General features: G+C 38.5%; 1 protein-coding gene across 1 annotated transcript in view; it reads left to right on the top strand.

Annotated features, from left to right (window-relative positions):
• LOC124161295 (sodium-independent sulfate anion transporter-like) overlaps positions 1-20,681 on the top strand; it is a 49,135-nt gene extending 28,454 nt beyond the window's left edge. The window contains exons 3-12 of the mRNA XM_046537602.1: positions 13,769-14,043; positions 15,113-15,308; positions 15,759-15,979; positions 16,669-16,846; positions 17,181-17,510; positions 18,012-18,152; positions 18,502-18,647; positions 18,749-18,922; positions 19,405-19,558; positions 19,887-20,681. Of these exons, the coding sequence (XP_046393558.1) occupies positions 13,769-14,043; positions 15,113-15,308; positions 15,759-15,979; positions 16,669-16,846; positions 17,181-17,510; positions 18,012-18,152; positions 18,502-18,647; positions 18,749-18,922; positions 19,405-19,558; positions 19,887-19,942 (1,871 nt within the window). The 3' untranslated portion in view covers positions 19,943-20,681. The remainder of the gene's footprint in view (positions 1-13,768; positions 14,044-15,112; positions 15,309-15,758; positions 15,980-16,668; positions 16,847-17,180; positions 17,511-18,011; positions 18,153-18,501; positions 18,648-18,748; positions 18,923-19,404; positions 19,559-19,886) is intronic.
• The last annotated feature ends 300 nt before the right edge of the window (positions 20,682-20,981 follow it).

Here is a 20,981-nt window from a genome sequence, read left to right as displayed (position 1 = left end):
TGGTAGACACGCGAATCTTTGAGCTCCAGTAGTTACGGCTTGCCTCGGTGATTTTGACTAATAAAGGGGACTGGTTTTGAAAGTTGCCCGTGGGGTATTGGCCAGCATGCATTGGGAGGAGTGACTGGTTGCATTCTTTTATTGCCATTAGGGTAGTGAAATTCGTTGGAAATTCATATTCGTGCGTTCATATTATATTAATTATTGCCGCATAGCTATAGTATTGTTTGGTTACGTCAAAGGGGAATGACTCCTTGACCATGAGTTTCCTCTGCTTCTTGGTAGCTTTTATGTTTTGTCCTCGATCGTTTTCCCACTTTTTGCTTCGATGCAAATAAATATATGCTTTATTTGGCTCTATTTATATAAAATATTGTTAAAAATGATGGAGAATTGTGGAGATCACGGTTTAAGCTCACGTCAGGGAATGATTTTGTTTTCCTTTGGAATTTTGGCACTTAAGGGGAGCCCCGCCGAAAGCTTAGTGATGACTTGTCCGTGGTAAGTTTACATACTATTTTTTCGTTGCTATTATTTTCATCAATAGAAACCGTGTTACTTTCCATACATAATTATTCGGAACCTGCCACGAAGCATTTGGATAAATGGCACTTGTGTGCTCAAAGTACCTTTTCCTGGAATTACCATCCTAGTACGTCTAGATATTCGACCCTGACCAAGAGCATCGAGTCATTGGTAACGACCTCTTACACCCGAATACTCAATTACCGAGCAATTAGCAACGCCATCAAATTTCGCTCGAGGCCGCTTGGTCCTTCCTGTACGAATTCCTCCGTGCTTCTTTTTATTTTGTTTTTAACACTCTGACCTCCGCATCCCACACCCTGCCGCGACTGACAAATTCCCGACATTTGACCGTCAAACGTGCCTTCGGACGGAAGGTAAGAGATGTGACTTGGTCTTCTAGTTATTTTTTTTATTTTAGCGCCCTGTCACCAGCATAGTCAAGGTCCCTAGACACTCCTCGCTAAGCTTTGCGTCCCACTTCGGTCCTTAGGTGTTGTCTAAATATCCAACTATCCGGTATGCATACCTGATATTTGATGAAACTCTTCACTTACTTTCATACCGCTACTTAGGAAAAAAAAGTGTCACTAAAGCGGCCAATTTCAGACAGTAGCGGATACAGAAAAAACTGAAAGGGGGGCGCAAAGGATATCTTGAGCTTCCTTTACCTTTATCGAAATAAAAAATTAATCAATCCACGTTGCGAAGTTGAAGAAAGCTTTATTTAAACTCATCATACACGTATAAAAGACAATATATTGCGATAAAAAAGTTGAAATTGTGGTTCTACAATGCTCGGCAGTGAAGGCTGCCCCGCAAGGCGCCCCCTGCGCCCCCATCTGTATCCGCCACTGATTTCAGAGAACGAATTCGAAGCGTATGTTCAAATATTCGCCGCGTTCTTTAAAAGTTTATCTTAGTACCAGGAGTTGTGAATTCAAAGTATCATTTCCTGCCCGGTCGAATTAAACAAACGTGATTTTCAACCAATACCGAGCAAAGGATGACCACTTTAAGGAATTTAGATTAAAACTTAACTTCGACAATTCATATGGAATGTAGTCGGGATTTTTGTAGATGAATGTAGTAGTTCCAAACGAGATTTGGCATGCTTATTAATACAATTGAACGTTTTTAGTGACAGCTTTTATTTGTATTTAGTTATTCGTAAAAGACCTGTATTGCGACATCAAACTCGTCATCATAACGTCTGTTTTAAAGAACATTTTCAGTAAGAATATCAACACTGCGATAAGTGATAGAGATTAAGTAAGGAATATAGTGTTTAGAAAAGTTGAAGAAGTCATCGAGAATGACCAAGAAATTATCCCTTGGGGCAGATCAAGGGGGGCATACGAAAGGGAAACGAAACGTAACTAATAGAACTGACTTAGGATAAGTATCTATGAAGGGGTGACGTAAACAGTTCTCAGGTTTCTGTGTCTCGGGTTAAGATTCTCCATGGAAATGACCAATATGCTACTAGCGAATGCAAAGTGTCATTCTCCGTCAGGGGCGCAGCTAGGATTTAAGGCTGGGGGGGGGGGGGCGGTCTAGGTGCAACTATTACCGGGGTGTGTAGGGGTGTGGAATACCCACCAGGATAAGCGGTAGGTGCAAGATTAATAAATTGCGGAATTTTAAGATACACGGTGCAAAATGGTGAGTTTTACGGATTTCTGAGGGATATTTTATTAATTCTTACACTATTCTATTGGTAATATAAATCCAATTAAGTAAAATGGATTAAACTTAAAAATTAATCTGAGCTCTGGGGAGGGTTTTAACCCCCAAACCCCCCCCCCCCCTCGCTGCGCCACTGTTCTCCGTCGATTTTACGGTGGCAGGATATTCAAGTGAAAACCAAACTCACCCAACGCCTCTATGGAGTCAAGCATTCGCCGGGAGAAAGTTTAATCTTGCCCATGAAAGGGTGCATTATTCCATTTCTGGGACTGCAATATTATGTAGGTAAAGCAATCCTTAAGAAAAATGTTCTTTATTGTTTCGTACACATGGGCCTCAACATTACTACAAGGGCGTAGTGGCCACCGTGTTCGACAGCTTTACCCACCCCGAAGCCCTAACTCAAACCTTTACGTCCGGCAGTCCGCTCACAGCGGCCGGCGACCCACTTAGAAGACGGCAAGGACACATCGAGAGCGTTGGTGCCCTCAGCGTCGTCGCCGCGAGATTGTCGAACGCCTCCGATTCCTCGAAGTGCGGCGCCTTCCGAAGGACGCAGGGCGCTTCGCAGCTGTCGTCCGCGGCGCCCTCACCGAACCTCCCTCCCCCCAACACTCTGCTGCCCTCCTATCTATCTCGAGATTTGAGCGTAGGTCAGCGGGAGCCCCGTCGAACACCGGAAGTGCAAGGTCAGGGTAGGTCGCATTCCTCGGCGCCAGGAGAAATATTCACGATCTCCTCGCGCGGAGTCTGATGGAGTGGTGGCGCTAAAAATAAAGCGATTAAAACGCATTCAGTGCCCAAATAAAACAGGGAAGAGGTTTTTTTTTCGTCCTTCCCGGCATGTACCACGTCCAGTGTTGAGCAAGGGAACATATATTTTCCCGTCGACAGTCGGACAAATTTTATTACCGTCTCCATTGCGTTCCGGTTTCTCTTTCCTTTTGCTTCCTGAACCACCAGTAGATGGCATTGTGAGGGGTGAATTCATTGTGGCTGAGAGCTGATGAAGGTATAAGTTGGGTTTGGGTGGAAATAAAACTGTGGGTAATGATTTTCGAATCAATGCTTGGTTAGAGGAACTAGTTGAGTTGATGGTAGAAGAGAGGGAAATATTTTAATACGATTTTAACGAGGTGGAAGGTGTACATAAACGACCACGTAAAGTAATAGGTAAAATCAATTTTCAATGGAAGGATACCAGAAATAACATACAAAAGCGGAAGAACGATAAAAGGAGAATTGCGAATCGTAAAACGGCGCAATCGAGAATGAATACAGATAATGGTTCGTATGTGCATCTACTTTATCCGGTAAGTTACTCTCAATAATGAGTCTTTTTATATAAATATATCCTAATAGGTGTACTACGCTAGCTGCGGGTATTTCCCTCTAATCCCCCTCTCTGAGTACTTGAAACCCAATTACAGAAAAATAAAAATTCAATTTGAAACCATATAGTCGGAACACTAATATACAAATGGGCGGAGAACAATTTTTGTACACATGTTAATGTTGTTAAGATTTAAATCCAAATTGAAATTAGCATTCCTGGGCGTAATTTTTGGAAGTTTGTATCCATGATAGAATAAAAAGGTTGTAAAAATGCCGACAGTGTTCAATCGATAATTTACAGACGTGTTTTGGTGTATCAATATTTTTTGAGGATCGTTGTTGAAAACTTGTTTCATCGTATCATAAGTCCACAATCGCTACTTATGCATTTTGATGGCTTTCAAGTCATCATCGTGCTGAATACATCTTTAGATTCAAGATAAGAAAGCTGACAAATAATAGCGTTGGGATAAAGCATTTATATCCTGCAAAAAAGATATAGTCGCCTTCAAATTTGAAATTTGAATCTTTCGAATTGGAGCACATCATCGGTAAGATAGGTATGTGTCCAAATGCGTTTGGGTAGAATTCTTTCCGGGCTTTTTCCTCGCAGTGAACCCTTGAATGACCGCGAGCCGTGGGTGGTCGAAATAGGAAGTGATGTATGGGCGTGGCGGGCTGTCCCGAAGGGGGACCGCTTCGTCCTTTGGCGTATCCTTGCGTGTCAAGTGGGCAAGTGGTCGTGAAGCGAAGGAGGCGAGGGTGTGGGACTACTCGGACGCTACTCCCTGTGGCAGGTGGCGCTTGTTTTGATTCGGACGGACCGGCGCGCCGCTCGCGACCTCGGCATTCCTCGCTCTGGCCGCCCGGCGGGACAACTCGCTCACTTGGGGGTGGAGTGGAAGGCTACCACTCTTGCATGTGTAACGGATTGTTACCATAGCCACCGTCAACCTCTTGTTTCTTGGTCCTAATTAAATGTCATTGCTAATAAGTTAATATTCAATTGCACTTTTCTGCAGTTCATTTAATAGTCACGATGCGTTTCGGCGCACGGAGCCGTAATTTGGTACTGTGAACAGGAACGCGCATTACGCATTAATATACTTGGGAAAAAGTTCAATTGTGTTTTATTTTAATTTGTTTCACATCCACTATGTATCGCCCGAATCGGCTGAATTCATTACTGTTATTATTATTTGATATAAAGTACAGTTAATTATTCATGTATGATGTGATAATATGAGTGCAAACAAAGGTGATTGCAGAGTTTAAGGTGGGAACTGAAAAGGAATAGACACTGAATTAAGGAAGTTTATTGACTTAAGGAACACAATCGGATATGAACTTAAGTAGTAAAAATAAACCATAATTGATACTTTTTGCAGCTTTTCTTAAAAATATTTTCATCTCTTGAATATGACTCTCATTTTGTGACGGCAGATAAAGTATATCAGAACGTAAGTGATAATTTTCTGCTTATTTTTACCGTTACTCTTCCATTTATTGGGCTATTGTTGGTTGTATTGCTTCAATTGCGTTTAAACTTCATTGCATCCGCTATTCGTCGTATTCACTCTTAAATTTCGCGCTAGCTTTGATTGCACATTCGCAGGAGTGTCTTCTAAAGCGATGGATTAAGATTCGTGTATCCGCGACGACTCGGGATATCTAGGCGTCGTTTCTAGGAAACAGTTAATGCTGAGTTGCCTGGCGGAGGTCTGATATAGCATCCTGGTGCTACGTTGGAGGATATCCAATGGAATCCAAAGTGTTGACGCTCCATCGAGTGCAACGAACCGCACATCGGGTGAGGAATGAAATTACATGAACCTGTACCCGATTTGGGATTGCCGGGGTCAGGAAGTCAGATATTTGCCGTTACTCCTTTTCATTGTTCTTCTTTGAGATAGAACTACCTTCTCTGGTGACTTCAGTTGAACGAATGAACCCTTAGCCATCTTCCCAGTGAAATACCGACAATCCAGGTTCCCTGTTTGTAACACGAGAATATTCTCGTTTTAATGTAGAAGAATGCAAGTACATACCAAGAATTGTGCCTGCTTACCTTAAGCTTTTTTGAATATGAATAACATATGCTTTTTGGTCTGATTTTTTGAGTGATTGCAACCAATTGTATCATTTTATTCTTTATTCCAAATATTTTCAAATTAACAGCACCCAGAAACCAAATGTAATGGTATTTCGGTCACTCAAGCATTTCTTTGGATTGGGATATATTGATTGTAGCAATGTACTCATCCTAGAATTGTAAAGATATGGATGAATTTAGTATTTAAAGCCTCTTGGGAGCTGCATAGTTCTTTGCTGGAAAAACGTGACGATATAATATTTGTAAATACTAGGGGGTAGTAGAGGCTACTTGGCTTAGGAGTTGAATGTTGGAATTTGGGTTCGTTCCCGTGCGTATCAAAAATAGCTCTTCCTTTCCTTCGTTGAGTTTCTCAATATGAAGAGATTCAAGTCACGCGATTTATGGGATGACACCGCTTTCGTCGAGAAATGATTCCGCTATGAATTGTCGCCTGCATTACTGGGTCGAGAGAAAGTCTACGCAGTTGAAAGTTTCTGGTGGCAATGTTTTCCGTAGTGCCGAATTCGCCGGAGGTTTTTCGGTTGCTATTCCAAAGAGGGAGAGAAAATCTCTATGATACCCTTTTTCCTGGCTACTGATTGGATTGAATGCACTGGCGATGCGCTGTAGTTTTGCATCCCTAAAAATGATGTGGGAATCCCAATTATCAGACTGTAGTAGTAAATCGGTGGGCGCTTCGAAGGGCGCATTAAAGTCAGTTAGGCGCATTGAAAAGGGAAATACCACCGCGCACAGCGGAAGCCATCGCAAAAAAGTGACAATTAATAATTATACTTTTTAAATAAAAATCATCTAATAACAGCAAAGTCTGTAAGATTTTAATTTTAAGCAGCACTTTCTGAAGCACTAATTTCATGCACTTATCCACAGTTAATTAGCTCACAATGCATTTGGAGTAACAGATTCAACGTAGGTTTGCAAGACGAATTTTAATACAAATTAATAAATTTTCAAGCAAATTTTTCAATTATGGATACCTTCTACTTCATCAAGGCTGTATATTTTGATTCTAAATCATCTCAAATTTGTTCTCTCGCAGGTTCGATAAAAATGTTGATGACTCTAGAACATCAACGTAGGAAATAATACGAACGTCGAGCTTTCATTAAAGCAGTCCACATCTGTCAAAGTTACGTCATATAGTTGACAATCTTATTCCCCTAGGTTTTGAAATATAAATCTAAGCGTCATTTTCAATTTCAGTTGGAAAAATCTGCTCTTAACCTGAACTTATTGATTCTCATAGGTTTTGTGTGTGCCAAAATCATCTGTCTTCGTACGCAAATTTAAACGGCAGTTCTTAAGTCAATTTAATTTAACGACTCTAAGAACAGGTGAAATGGCACAATAAGTGGAGCAATTTTTTTTAAATTGAGGTGAATTCACCTTTTTCTGTTATTTAAAGATCCAAATGAGGAAAATTATATTACCATGGTCACACTGTCCGTTATCAAGGAGGTTTAGCATCGACCTTGTGAAAAGGGGTTCCTTCGAGAGAGAGGAGGATGATCGGTTTCCGGAAAAATCCAGAATAAATATGTTTCTCTGGAACGTGTTTCGTTATCTAATTTCTGTGATTCAAGGTAGCTTGCAATGTCTTAGCATTTTTCAAATAAATGTTATAGTAATTAATAATAGTTATTGAATATAGGCAATGTTGTCTACAAAATCTCCTCCTAGGAAAATACAATAAAGAATAAGTTTAAATAAGGTATTTTTATCGTAAAACTTTAGGTGCCTTAAATTGTATTTCATTGATAACTTTGAGTTCAGTTTTTAAATAAAAGGATTTATATCAACGCCTCTCTTACGCGATGGGTAATTAAATATGAATTTGCAGTGTTCCACCGGGAAATTTCGAATTTATTACTGGCATCGCCTTCTGACTCCAGTTATTATAGAACAAATGTCGAAACTAAATGAAAATACACGATTTCTCGTTTGAAAAAAAAGCCTTGTATGTATCCTCCACCCCTTCCGATTGAAGAGTTCCGCTGACTTTTTCCACATACCACTTTTTCGACTCAGTAATTGGTGACGATTCTCTTGCTATCCCTAATGATAAAATTTTTATACCTAATTTTGAATATTTTTTTTAGAAATTACAATTTTGCGTGGACGCTACAACGTAAAAGCTCACGCAGTGCATGCAATCACACTCAAATACCATTTTCTATCATATTTTGAGCGTTGAAATCTCCGTTGGTGGTTGGCCCATATATATGGATGCATGCATAGTAAGCACGATGAACACGATCCAGGACATGAACGCGCAGCCGTGTTGAAGTCCTTGCGCAAATCACCTCACCTCGGAACCCCGGTAATGCCAAATCGTGAGCAGGTTTCGCTAATTTGTTCCTTAGTTTGCATGAGATTGAGCTGTAATTGATGAAGTGATTTCCATCATTCTCCCGTAACCACGACACGAGTTATTCGCAAGGGAAAGTCTGTCTGGTGAAGCTTGATGGGAAATCCAATTTAGGCCGTGAGTAATGTACGAATAATCCCCACGTTCGTTCGCCAACTTGGAGTTATCAATTATGGTTGTGGCTTCGATGATTGTCGATCGAGCATTTCCCTGTGTGAGAGAGAATACAATGACCCAATTTATTCGAGTGAGGCCAATACACTCTATTTGAAGTTCTACGAATCCCACGGGGAGGCCATCGCTTGCCAATCCGAAGTGGCTACGCAATTTAGTATATATCAAGGCTCATATTCCAAAACCTTACTGTGAGCGAATTATTACACCTCATGTTCTTGTTGCGCTGAAAGTGACGGTATTCAGGCTCCGAAAACTTTCTATGATGATGACATACATACACCTTGATAATCTCTATTTAAAAAACCTATATATTAAATATTATAAATAATAATTATTTATTTGGAATTTAAGTATACCGGGACTAGCCACGGTGATAACTTTACGGGAGTCACCCGCAATCCAAAAATTGTGCGAAAAATCCAAATAAAAATATCATTCGCCCCGGTCATCCCGATCAAGGCGAATGATTTTTTCTCTGTGGATTTTTCGCACAATTTCATTAGAATTTTGTGCGTTGTGCGGCGTTTAAAGTGGTCTTCACATTCATTCTATATTGCACTATGAAGCATTAGAATATGAGAAGAAACATGGAATTTTGCTGCAGTTGATGTAAAATAAGTAACGTACGAGAGGCCGTTTAGAATTTTAATTGGTGCTAACGAGAATACGACGACACTCGTTACTCCGTTTGAGTTTTTGGGGCGGTAAGTGACCGTTAGAGCCATCATTTCTTGCTTCAGCACCGACGCGAAGCTCTGGGAACCCATTTGATGTATCATGAAGTATTATGTCACCGGGAAAACAGCGGAGCGCGAAGGCAGTGATTAGCGCGCGCTATGATAGTCATCTTGTGGATTTTGTGACAAAAAATCCTCACTTCTCCCGGTGCGTTGCATTTCTCTCTCTTTTTCTTGGGAAGTGGTGATCGTCTGTGGTACACGCGCCCTGTCCTTCCGCAAAGCGTGCTTTTGATCCTCTTACCGTTGCTCCCCCAAGCGTCGTCACACTGTCATTGCGTTATCAAGGTCGGCGTGACCGCGTTATGATCATTTCCTCACCACTCCCCTTCCCAACCATAATTTTCCAGGCTTGTCACTTCCTGTATTGAATATAAATAATTATGTCTTTATCATCACGCACTGTTCATCCTATTATAGCTCGTATATACTTTCAGCTGTTATTAAATTTCATAAACTGTATAATTCAAATATCATTTTTTCATATAATTTTGCGTATCGTGAAGGCAAGGTTCTCATATTTAATTTTTGCTTGATCTCATTTTTTATTCTAGTCTTTTCTCTGATTGAAATCCTTGATTCTGTATTTGTTATTAGCAAAATATACTCTGAACTAAATTTGAGTGAAAATTCCGCTGCAACATTATCAATCTAAGAGCTATTCCGACGAAATTTCCTCCTTTTTCATGTACTTAACTTGATTTACCCCATTAGAAGTATGCCAGAGAATAAATTGAACATTTTTATAAATATAAGAATATAAATTGATGCCATTATATGCAGTTGGAAAACAATGACTGAAGGGTTAGGTTAAGGTCTTAAATAATAATGGAATTCAATAATTCAATAATAATTCAAGGGCCATAAACGTTCATTACAAAATTTTAGCACGTTTTAAATGGTCACAATGCTACTCGAAGATAATGTTCGGTATGAATTTTCATTAAACAAGTTAACGCAAACCCCGGGGTAAAACACGTGCTATGCGCGTTGTGTAACCGGTTGAATTCCATTCGTGATATCTCGGCTGCTTGAATGTTTCAAACTCAGTGTCTTATGCAATAATTGTGTCACCAGCTCTTCGTTCTGTGTCGTCGACAGTGGTTAGGTTGCCAGCAATGTAAACTATAATTATGAATACATTTTTTTGCGTTGGACGTCCTCAGTATTAACTATTGGAGTTAACCTTGCGCGGGAAAGCATTTTTCACTCAGTTTTCAGTTGCTATTTTCTAAGTTTTTACCTACGAGGGAAAATTATAGAAGACCCTTTCTCACTTTTTTTATTTTTGTCATTTTCACGTAATATACAATGAAATTATTGCATTAGTCACTTTTAAGGTATGTTAGCCGGGGATATAACGAAGCCATTAGCTATGAGATATACCGAAGGCACTGTGCTTTATTAGGAGGTAGAGTACCTCACATTGACTACCAAGCTTGGATGGACGAAAATAAAGTATTCCTGGCTTGCTTGAAAAATGATTATAGCATATAAGTGAAATTGTGACATTGGTTTCAGTTTACTGCAATATTATGGGGATAAGAGGGATAAATAGTTAACAACATATGTATGTAAACAAAATTTGCAGAGAGGATGAGGGAATAGGAGAAGGATGGGTTGAGAAGGATGGAGGAGGTCAGTGGCGCAGCGAGGGTGTTGGGGGATAACCCCCCCCCCCCCCCCCCAGGGCTTAGAGAAATTTTTAAGTTTAATCCATTTTACTTAAGTGGATTGATATTAATAATAGAATAGTGTAAGGATTAATAAAATATCCCTCAGAAAGCCGTAAAACTCACCATTTTGATCAATTTATCTTAAAATTCCGCAATTTATTAATCTCACACTTATCGCTTATCCTGGTGGGTATTCCATACACACCCCGGTATTACACCCCGGTATTAGTTGCACCTAAACCACCCCCCAGCCTTAATTCCTAGCTGCGCCCCTGGAGGAGATGATGGTAAAGTATGTTTCATAATGTTGAAGCTGACTCTATTATGTTTGATGCCACCTTTTTCGACGTTTTATTTTTTTAAATTTGTGTCTAAATTGACTTATAAAGCTTTGCCATATCCAAGCTTTAGTCGTAATATTCCCGTATAAATACTTTTTTCAAATTTTAAATTTCGTAGTCATGAGGATGTCACCGATTGCCCCACGGGCTCTCTTAATTGCCTGGCCTTGAGTGCCACCCGGCGCGCGCCTCTCAGTTCGATTCACCACTTTGGGATATGCTCTGCGTAAATCAAGCGAGCAAAACCTGATTTATATCAATCAATGAATTATGCATACGGATGGATCGCAGTTTATCCATCCTGCTGATTTGTCGAAGCATCCCTCGCGAGGATGCTCGGAGATGACGAGGCGAAAGAAAGTATTCCCCTGCTGTGAGGTACGTTATGGGGATTCTTCGAAGCTTTGGCGTGCACAAATGGATTCCAAGGACGCTGGCTGGATGGATGGTTATTTCCACATTTTCCTTCGTTGTGGTGCGCAGGACTGTATGTTTACTTTCTGGAGTGATGGAATAATAATTCCTCAAGTGATGACTCGATTAAAAATTCCGCTCTTGAAAGATGGATAATTGAAAAGGTCAAGAAAAGAATGGCTGTTCCAGAAGTGCTGAACGCATTTTAGTGACATTTAACTCAAGTTTGGATGAATTTAAATGCAGTCAATTCATTTTCATATTTCGAATATAAATCATTTCACATATTATGGAAATTTTGAGTCCTCTTTCACGACCTACTTCATGGCACATACCCTGAAGATGATGTCATTTTCTCCGTTTGTGCACCGGTTTTTTGTTTTGTTAGCATAGATGCATTTCAAAGCTCCGCTGTACGTTTTCAAAACATATATGATGATGTTTGCCGAAGTTAGCAGCTAGATATTACTTTTCTTTGTCCAGCCTCCTCTTGCCTTCGCAATTGGGCTAGTTAATTGCAGTAAATCCTGATTTCTTTATAGTTTCAAAGTATAAAATATCCCGATGCGATTATTTAAAAAAATTTCGATTGTAAGTTTAAAGCACTTCCGTTTTTACTCATAATTAGATTGAATTGAAATTTGTGGAATATATGTGGCATTGTTAAATGAGGACTTTTGCGCACTATTGAACTATTATAATATAAAAGTTATTACTTTTAGTAAAAAATATTTCAATCGGGCAACTTGTCTCTTAAGCTAGGGCAAAACTACGCAATCTCGGGAAAATGAAAGCCGAACAAGTTGGTATTCATTTTGATGAACGCAAATGTGGGAGCAAGGATAAAAGTATTAGGACTTCAAAAATAATGATTGCCTTCCATGCTATTGTGCATCCTGGTGCTTTTTTACAGATTTGCAAAAATTTTAATATTGATTTTCAACTACATCTACGTACCACCGCGCGAGCCGCATCAATCGGCGTATGGCGAGGGATGTTAGGGCACCAGCCGTTTGCATAAGAAAACAATGCCCGCGTTGAGGATATTTGACAACCTATCCCACCCAGTCCCACCCAGCTTTTATGAAAGTCCACCGTTATTCGAAGAAAAACGAATTCATATTCATATACATTCGGTAAAATATTTCTCATATTTTTTCGTGTCTGTCGGACCTAAAATCATGGAGGAGTTCGAAGATAATGTTCTCCGCTTCGCTCTGAAAGATATCTATTGCTAATTGCTCAATCAATCAAGTCCTAGCAGGTAACCTCGGAGTCTCCTGCGGCTCTGTACCGGATTCTTGTGGATGTGCACACCTATTAGCAATCTTTTTTGCGCTTAATTTTTTTTCTCTAGTCAGCACTTGTTTTTAGAATATAACTTTAAAGCAAAAGGTTTTAGAATCTATTTTCCAGTTTAACTCGCATTACTGTGAAAATGGATATGTTTTTTGGAAAACTACCACAATCCCATAGAATTTTGGGAATGTAGAAAGTATCCATCCCCATAAACATTGGCTAATCCAACTTCACCTTGGGGTTATATTGTCACCTCTTCACAACAAGTTCAAAGAGTAAGTTGTGAAAGGGAAAGTGAATTTTTCTCTCATCTATTCTGCATCTCCCTCGTGGTACGGCCGGAGGACAGGAAAAGTTGCGATCGCGGACTGTCTGGCTACGAGTGGAGAAATACGATGGGATTAAGTACCTGTACGCAGCGGCTAAAGCTGTTTTGTGTTGATTTGCTTCATTAGAAAACGTCTCTTCTGAACTGTGTCCCTTCCCGCCTCGCTACTACTCCAATGCTCGAAAACAAAGCACTTCTAGAATTTTCTGTGGCATCCTTCCACTCTGCCCCTTGTATTGATGTAATTATGACCTTCTGGAGGTAAATGCTCAGTGGTAGTCTAGATCTAAAAAAGTTCCTGCTTAAACTTTCAAAAATACATTTAAAAATATTTACCGGTTCAAACTGTTCCGATGATATTGAATTATAAATAAGCTTTTTCACGATGCTAAATCGCGAGTAGCAAGCTGAAGTAAAACGAATGGTGCGTATTTCAATTTAAAATGTGTTATCTCTTTTTCTATTCTCAGCAGTTATTTATCTATAAATATTATTATTTATAAATGTATAGTTAATGTTTATAGAACGACATCATTCACATAAAATACATTTTCTATTGTCCTCATAACGTGAAGATAATACCTACTATTTATTAAAAAATTTGGCAAAAGTACAGGGAACAGGAACAATAAGTAACTACTCAAGAAATCACGTGTTGAGAAATTTGTTTTTCATTTTGTTGATGTAGAGTCACACGCGAAATATTCGGAATTATTTTAAGCATCGCTTAACCAGTTGTTTTTTTTTTATTTTCCGCCTACAGATGCCGTGGTTGTGGCGATGCCCGAAGGGGGCGCTAAGGACGGGGAGGGTGGAGATGGTGGCAGCGGGTGCGGCGGCGCGGCGCGCTGGGTGGCGTCTCGGGTGCGGCGTGGCTGCACCAAGAAGATGCTGCTTCGCCGCATCCCGATTCTCTCGTGGCTACCCACTTACACGCCCAGTGCGGCCGTCTCCGACCTCGTGGCCGGCATCACCGTTGGACTCACCGCCATCCCACAAGCCATCGCTTACTCAAACGTCGCGGGACTTCCGCCCCAGGTGAGCGACGACCTATAATCACTTGCCTTTGAATACCCATACGCGAGAGAGCTCAAGGTGGCTTCGCAGTAAACGAATTCTGTGACCAGCGTACTGAAACAAGGGCGTACCCAGGATCATAACTAGGGCAAGCCATGGTCTAAAGGGGGGGTCAAACCAAGTTGTGACATTAGTTTATGAGATTATTTTATTGAAAAAATAGTTTTATTTTAGTTACATTTCTTATACTTATACATATCATTTTTCGTGGGTTTAAAGAAAATTTGTTGAATGCCTTCGTTTCAATTCAGTACTGATTTTGCTTAAAGACTTTTCTGATTTTTGCTTCTAGGGGGGGGGGGGCAGCTGCCCTCCCCTACCCCTCGCTGTGTACGCCCATGTATTGAAACACACAAATTCAGCTTCATTACGGAATTTGAAAAAAAATTGCGAATACCGATAATTATAAATATATTATATTATAATCCTCTCTCTGTTCCATGAGTATAAAATGTAATGGAAATAAAATTTTTCCATCAAAATACGCAACCTGTTTACAAAACTTTTCGTAGTAGCCACTCAATCAGATCCATGACACCTATCACCTCGTCTCTGCTTTTGGAATTTTTTGTGTCAGTTTTCAATTTTAACAGGGTTGAAAATTTACTCACTGTATTTAATTTTATGTATTTATGTTAATTTTTTTGGGTTTTCACCGTAAGCCTTGCTGCATACCCTCCAGGAGCCTTAAAAATATTGAACTGCAACCAGAACAACATGAATTCACTTTTTTCATTAGATACGTCCTCTAGCAAGACATACCTAATGAAAAAAAAAACTAAGCAGCACAGTTGTAATGCTGATGCTCCCTCTGGTTTGCTTCCAATGAATCCTCTGAGAGAGGGTCATCTATTTATGTCTTTGTGTCCCTCAATGTTAATTTCAGCAAAAATTAAATTTATAGGTAATTTGTCGAGGCTAAGCCTTGCAGCACCAATCACAGTAAATTTTAGTAGCCAGAGTCCTGAAATTACTTTATGACTAGATCGATCATTGATGTTGACTGACCAAAGAATATCCTTTTTTATAGTATGGGCTGTACTCAGCATTCATGGGCTGTTTTGTGTATGCTGTTTTCGGGAGTGTCCGAGTGAGTGCAATAGGGCCCACAGCCATTGCATCGATTCTCACTAGAGAGAATTTGATTGGCCTCAGTCCAGAGTTTGCAGTTCTGCTCACCTTCCTGAGTGGTTGTGTGGAACTTCTCATGGGGATCTTACAGTTAGGTGAGCACCACAGAATCTGACTTAATAATGTAGCTTTTTATGAACCTCTTGTGTACCACATAAATAATGAGCCATATTTTTTTGGATATTTTCTATCTTTTGATTCATTATTAACAATTTCTTGTATCATTTCAAATGGGCCTAATGTGATCTTTTTGCTTGCATGTGGATTTTTTTTGCATTCTATACACTCATCCACCTCTTATTGCTAGTGACCCTCTGTCTTCAACTTCTCAGGATAACATCACATTTTTATTTGGGTATCATGATTGAATTTAAGAGGGATGTACATGAAGGAAGACAGCCAGAATACTTTTAAAATATTCAATTTAAAACTACTATACCTACTCAGTAAAAACTTAAATGAATGATCTGTTAGTAGATGGCAATAATTATTATGGCATTTGAATTTTAAATACCAGCAAATCTAATACATTTTTATGTTTACAGGTTTCTTGATTGATTTTATTTCGGGACCAGTTTCTGTTGGGTTCACATCTGCAGCTGCAATTATTATAGCAACTACTCAAATGAAGGACATCCTAGGCCTTGATATTTCTGGATCTAAGTTTCTTGATGTCTGGGAAAAATTATTTGAACACATATCAGAAACGAAATTGTGGGACACATTGCTTGGAGTAACTTGCATGGCCATATTGCTCTTACTTAGGGTAAGTTTCAGTTTATCTAAGGTATTCTTTCTAATGTAACTGCATTGCAATTTCTATCCATTTGATTGTTATAGCTCATTAACTCATTATCTACCGATTCGATCGATAGATTTTTCTTCCTCATAGGAAAATCTACTAGAATTGGTAGAAGAATAATTGCATATGCTTGGTTTCGCTAGGTAGGGCCCCCTTCGCTTCTATAGCGCTGGGGTGTTTTATCCCTATTCCCCTCCCTTCCATTCCTATCGTTTTCCCGGAGGCATCGGCGGGCTCCGATCGCGACGGCGCCTCTATCCTTTTTCCTTCCCATCCAGCCCCTCCCCGGGTGTCCGGGCGTATAAGCCTCGGGCTTGGTTCCTGGCCCCAGTGCGTTGTACCCTTAAGAGGGTTCGCCTTGAACCCTCAGAATTCTTGTTATAGCTCATTACCTCCATTAACATTTATCAGTTACAATTTTTGTCTTTGAAAAGTGAAGCATTTGTTTAAAAACTTATCTCTGATCTTAATTGAATTATGGTTGCTGAATCAAGAATTAAAATTTCTAAATTTGCATATTATGAACCACACTCATTTGAATTACCAAATTTCTAGGAACCAATAGATTAAATGCTATGCAATTAATTATCGCCATTGAAATTAATGATATTTTTCCTTCTAATTTTTTGGAAATATTTTCTCTGTAATTTCAGAAAGTGAAGGACATTCCAATTGGTCCAACTGACTCAAAAGAGAGGACATCGTTTCAGCGTATTACCAGCCAAATACTATGGTTGGTATCCACATCCAGGAACATAATTGTGGTGGTTGTTTCAGCTGTGGCTGCATATGAATTTGAATTGCATGGAACAAGACCCTTTGCTCTGACAGGTACGTGCAGTGTTACTGAGTTAATTATTTTATGACTTTCTAAATAGTTTTCAGTTTTATTGTAAATTTTAATAGCTTGTTGAAACTTGGGTGGATAAATAAAAATCTGTGGAGCACACAAACCTTTTTCTGTCATTTTGTTACATAATTAATGCTTTGGGAACTGCTTTTAATCAAAAAGATTTTAACATAAATGGAGAATTGAGATTTTTTATGCTGGAATACTTGTGAATGTTGGATGGTAATTAGTATATTTAATTTGAGCCTGTGAAGCAGAGTGTTGAAAGATATAAAGTTGTATGTGCCTAACAAGAGTTTGACTGACGCATTTCAGGATTCGTAAAGCCAGGACTGCCACCCTTCCAGCCTCCTCCATTTTCTGCCCAGATAAAAAATGAAACATACAATTTTCTGGACATGGTTTCATCTCTTGGCTCTGCGATATTGGTGGTTCCATTGTTGGCAATCCTGGAAAACGTGGCGTTAGCCAAGGCATTCTCTGATGGGCAGTCTCGCTTGGATGCAACTCAAGAAATGTTGGCCATTGGGGCTTCAAACGTTCTTTCGTCATTTGTCTCTGCCATCCCAATATCAGGAGCCCTCTCTCGGGGAGCTGTTAACCACTCCAGTGGTGTTGCCACTCCATTTGGTGGAGTCTATACTGGTAGGTTTATATAACTCCTATTCCTTCACTCAGTGATTCAAACTTAAGGTTACTTTTGGATAGGAGAGGGGTCAACCGCGAAAAAGCCACTGGCTTCAGACATTTCATATATTCAGGGTAGGGGACATTTCACAACCTATTCCTTTACCTGGGCCTCCTTGTACATATGTATTTCAGTTTGAGGTGCCTAAAGGTTTGAACCTGGGATCCTCTGATCAGAAGCCCCACACTTAATCCACTGTATTCTGTGTTACTGTGTGCAATCTTGGCCAGAGAGAATACATAGCACCTGTCAGTTAAACTTAAAAGGCCCAGAAAAAATTATGCTATTTCGGTTATCCCATTTTACCAATCAAAGAAAAATTTTTTTTTGAGGATTTGGGGTACATTTTCATTATTTTATATTCCTACATGACATTCAATGAAATTAAGCTATGTACATAGTGATTGAATTTTGATAATGTGCCCTTTGTTTCATTGCATATATGCTTTTATTGACAGGAATTATTGTGATCCTTGCTCTGCATCTATTCACCCCTTACTTTGCATACATCCCGAAAGCCTCTTTAGCAGCTGTAATTATAGCTGCTGTGGTCTTCATGGTGGAATTCCATGTAGTCAAGCCCATATGGAAAACCAAGAGTAAGTACCATTTTGCTTCTATCCATGATCTGTCGGAGCATATTACCAAGCACATAATAGAAACTCATACCTTCATAGGACATATGTATTTGAAAACTTTTGAATTTGAATTAATGAAATATAAGACTTTATAATGCATTAGGCGTTCATGGTTTGCTGTCCTATGTTATTGAATTATCTATTTTTCTAACAACTGTTTAAACATATTAATACATGATACATGTATATGGTTTTACTCAATTTGGGTAAATTATGCATCTAAGTATTTTTATATGTTTCGGATAAGTTTAATGAAGCCCCACCTCAATCACGTGGGATTTCACTAATAATTTGCTCATTTTAATTACAGAGATTGACTTGATCCCAGCAGTGGCTACATTTTTTTCATGCCTCTTCATAAGATTGGAATTGGGAATAGTTATTGGGATTGGACTGAATGTTCTATTTTTATTATATGGCTCAGCCAGGCCAACAGTGAAGGTGGAAAAGTCATTGGTAAGTAGTATGTCTGATATATTTTAGGATGAATTTGAGAAAATTTACGAGACTTCAATTTTTCATGCAGCACCTGCTTTATGTCAATTATTCTATTTTAGAGCTCATCTGGATTTGAATACCTACTTGTCACACCAGATCGAAGTTTAGTATTTCCATCAGTGGAATATGTCCGTAATTTGGTTACAAAGGCTGGAGTTAAGATGGGGTCGAGCTCTATCCCTGTAGTGGTGGATAGTCGTCATATTCAGGGTGTTGATTTTACTGCTGCAAAGGTAATTATTGAACATATGTGTGTAAATAGTGTATTCTTAAGTTTTAATGAATCAATAAACTGAATGTAGCATATGGATATCACTTCCACAAGGAGTAAAGTTGTTCAAATTTATATTTTCTGTTGATATTGAAACTGAAAATTTTTCTATTCCCTGGGATTTTATCTGTATCTGTTAACTTCCTTGATGTATCAAATGTATGTAGTGAATTAGGAACATAGTTCAATCTTATTGTATAAATATTCAAATGCCTTAAGAAAAGGTGTACTCAAGCATTTGATAGATATATCGTTCCGTTCTTCAATCTAGTTCTTGCCTGACATTCATAAGAATATCCTGTATGAATTTGGTTCCTTTTTCACTATGAATTTCTGGGAATTTCTTGTGAATCCAATCTTGTGAATGGGTTTCTTCGTGTATAATTTTTTGATAACTTACTTTTGTTTGTATTTTATTCTCACCAATTAATTTTTTTATTCCAGGGTATTAAGTCATTGATAGAGGATTTTGAAAACAGGAAACAACCTATTCTTTTCTATAATTTGAAGCCCAGCATTGTGGAAATATTCCAAGAATTGCGGACGAAAGACTTTAAATATTGTCACAATGAAACGGAATTGAATGACCTGTTGAGGCGTAAGTTTTTTTTTATTCTTATAAGAGATTTTGCAGCATAGAGATTCAATTTAAATATATTGCATTATGGGAATTCCCTCATGGGAATTATTACTTTTCACACCCTATATTTCATCCACAGCACCTTTTTTAATGTCTTAATTGGCTAAGCTTTCAGCACTAGACTTTAATTGCAGTGAAACATTCACACATACTACTAAATATTTTAGTTTGCTATGGAATATCTAGATGACCAATTCCTTTCTATTTTTTTGTCATTATTCTCTTTCCTACAAATTTGGATGAATCTATGAATTTACTAATTCGGGACTTACTTTTTTAATTTCAGAATATTCAAATAAAATGCCTCTCAGTGTTCGACCGGACATTGCATTGCGATACTGAACAGAATATGGCACTTCAAAAATGTGGTCTTTGGAGATGCCTGAGTGACATTATATTTATCAGTTGCTGATATTTTAAGTGCATTTGAAAGTGTGGTGCCTACCTCAGTGAGTGTTTAGTTTAAAGAATAAGCAAAAAACGGTGAAAAAGATGCAATGTGATACCTGTATGAGCAAAGGCCTTAGTCACTGTTAACTCTGCGAGACAGATATATATGGCTGTGTTTGCATGGAAGAGACAATTTTCAGTTGCTCTGAAGATTTCACCAGTCTTATTGTTTTAATTGTATTATACAATTTTAAAGTATGTGTGAGTAATTTTATTAATATTTGTGATTTTATGAATATTTTCAGTATTTGCCCATGATGTTTGATATGATAATTTGTTCACTAAGGTGTATTAATCTTAATATTCTTTCATATGGAGAGATTTATCATGATTTTAGCCTTTGGGCATGTTGCCTGCAAATGGCAATCTCTTGGTATGGTTGTGCAGGATTGTAGTATCTACAACTTGGCCTGCCAGTTTATGTCCCCACATTATTTTGTGGGTTCCTATCCTAATTGTTATTATTGCACTAGTGTTTTTTGTTTTGTAGTACAAATTTGGAGTTAAGGTTGTTCACATTGAGTCCTCTCAATGAATTTTACTAAGTGCTCTGAACCAAAAATATTTAAAGAAATGTGTGGTTTCTGAATAGTAATCAGCTCTTTTTGATTAAAAACCTAAAGAAATATTACCTTAAATGCCTTTTATTTTTCCAATGAAGCCTTTATTTGTGAAGTATTCCTTCGTTACCCTATTGGAAATTTCTTATAAGAAAATTTCTTATCAGAAATTGGACATATTTCTTATAAGAAAATTTCTTATAAGAATTTTTCTATAAGAAAATTTCTTATCAGAAATTGGGCATATTTCTTATAAGAAAATTTCTTATAAGAATTTTACTATAAGAAAATTTCTTATCAGAAATTGGGCATATTTCTTATAAGAATTTTTCTTATCAGAAATTGGACATATTTCTTATAAGAAAATTTCT

This window comes from Ischnura elegans, chromosome 1, assembly GCF_921293095.1.
Source record: "Ischnura elegans chromosome 1, ioIscEleg1.1, whole genome shotgun sequence".
Taxonomy (NCBI): domain Eukaryota; kingdom Metazoa; phylum Arthropoda; class Insecta; order Odonata; family Coenagrionidae; genus Ischnura; species Ischnura elegans.
The sequence above is the reverse complement of the archived record's forward strand: the minus strand, read 5'-3'. Positions and strand labels throughout refer to the sequence as shown.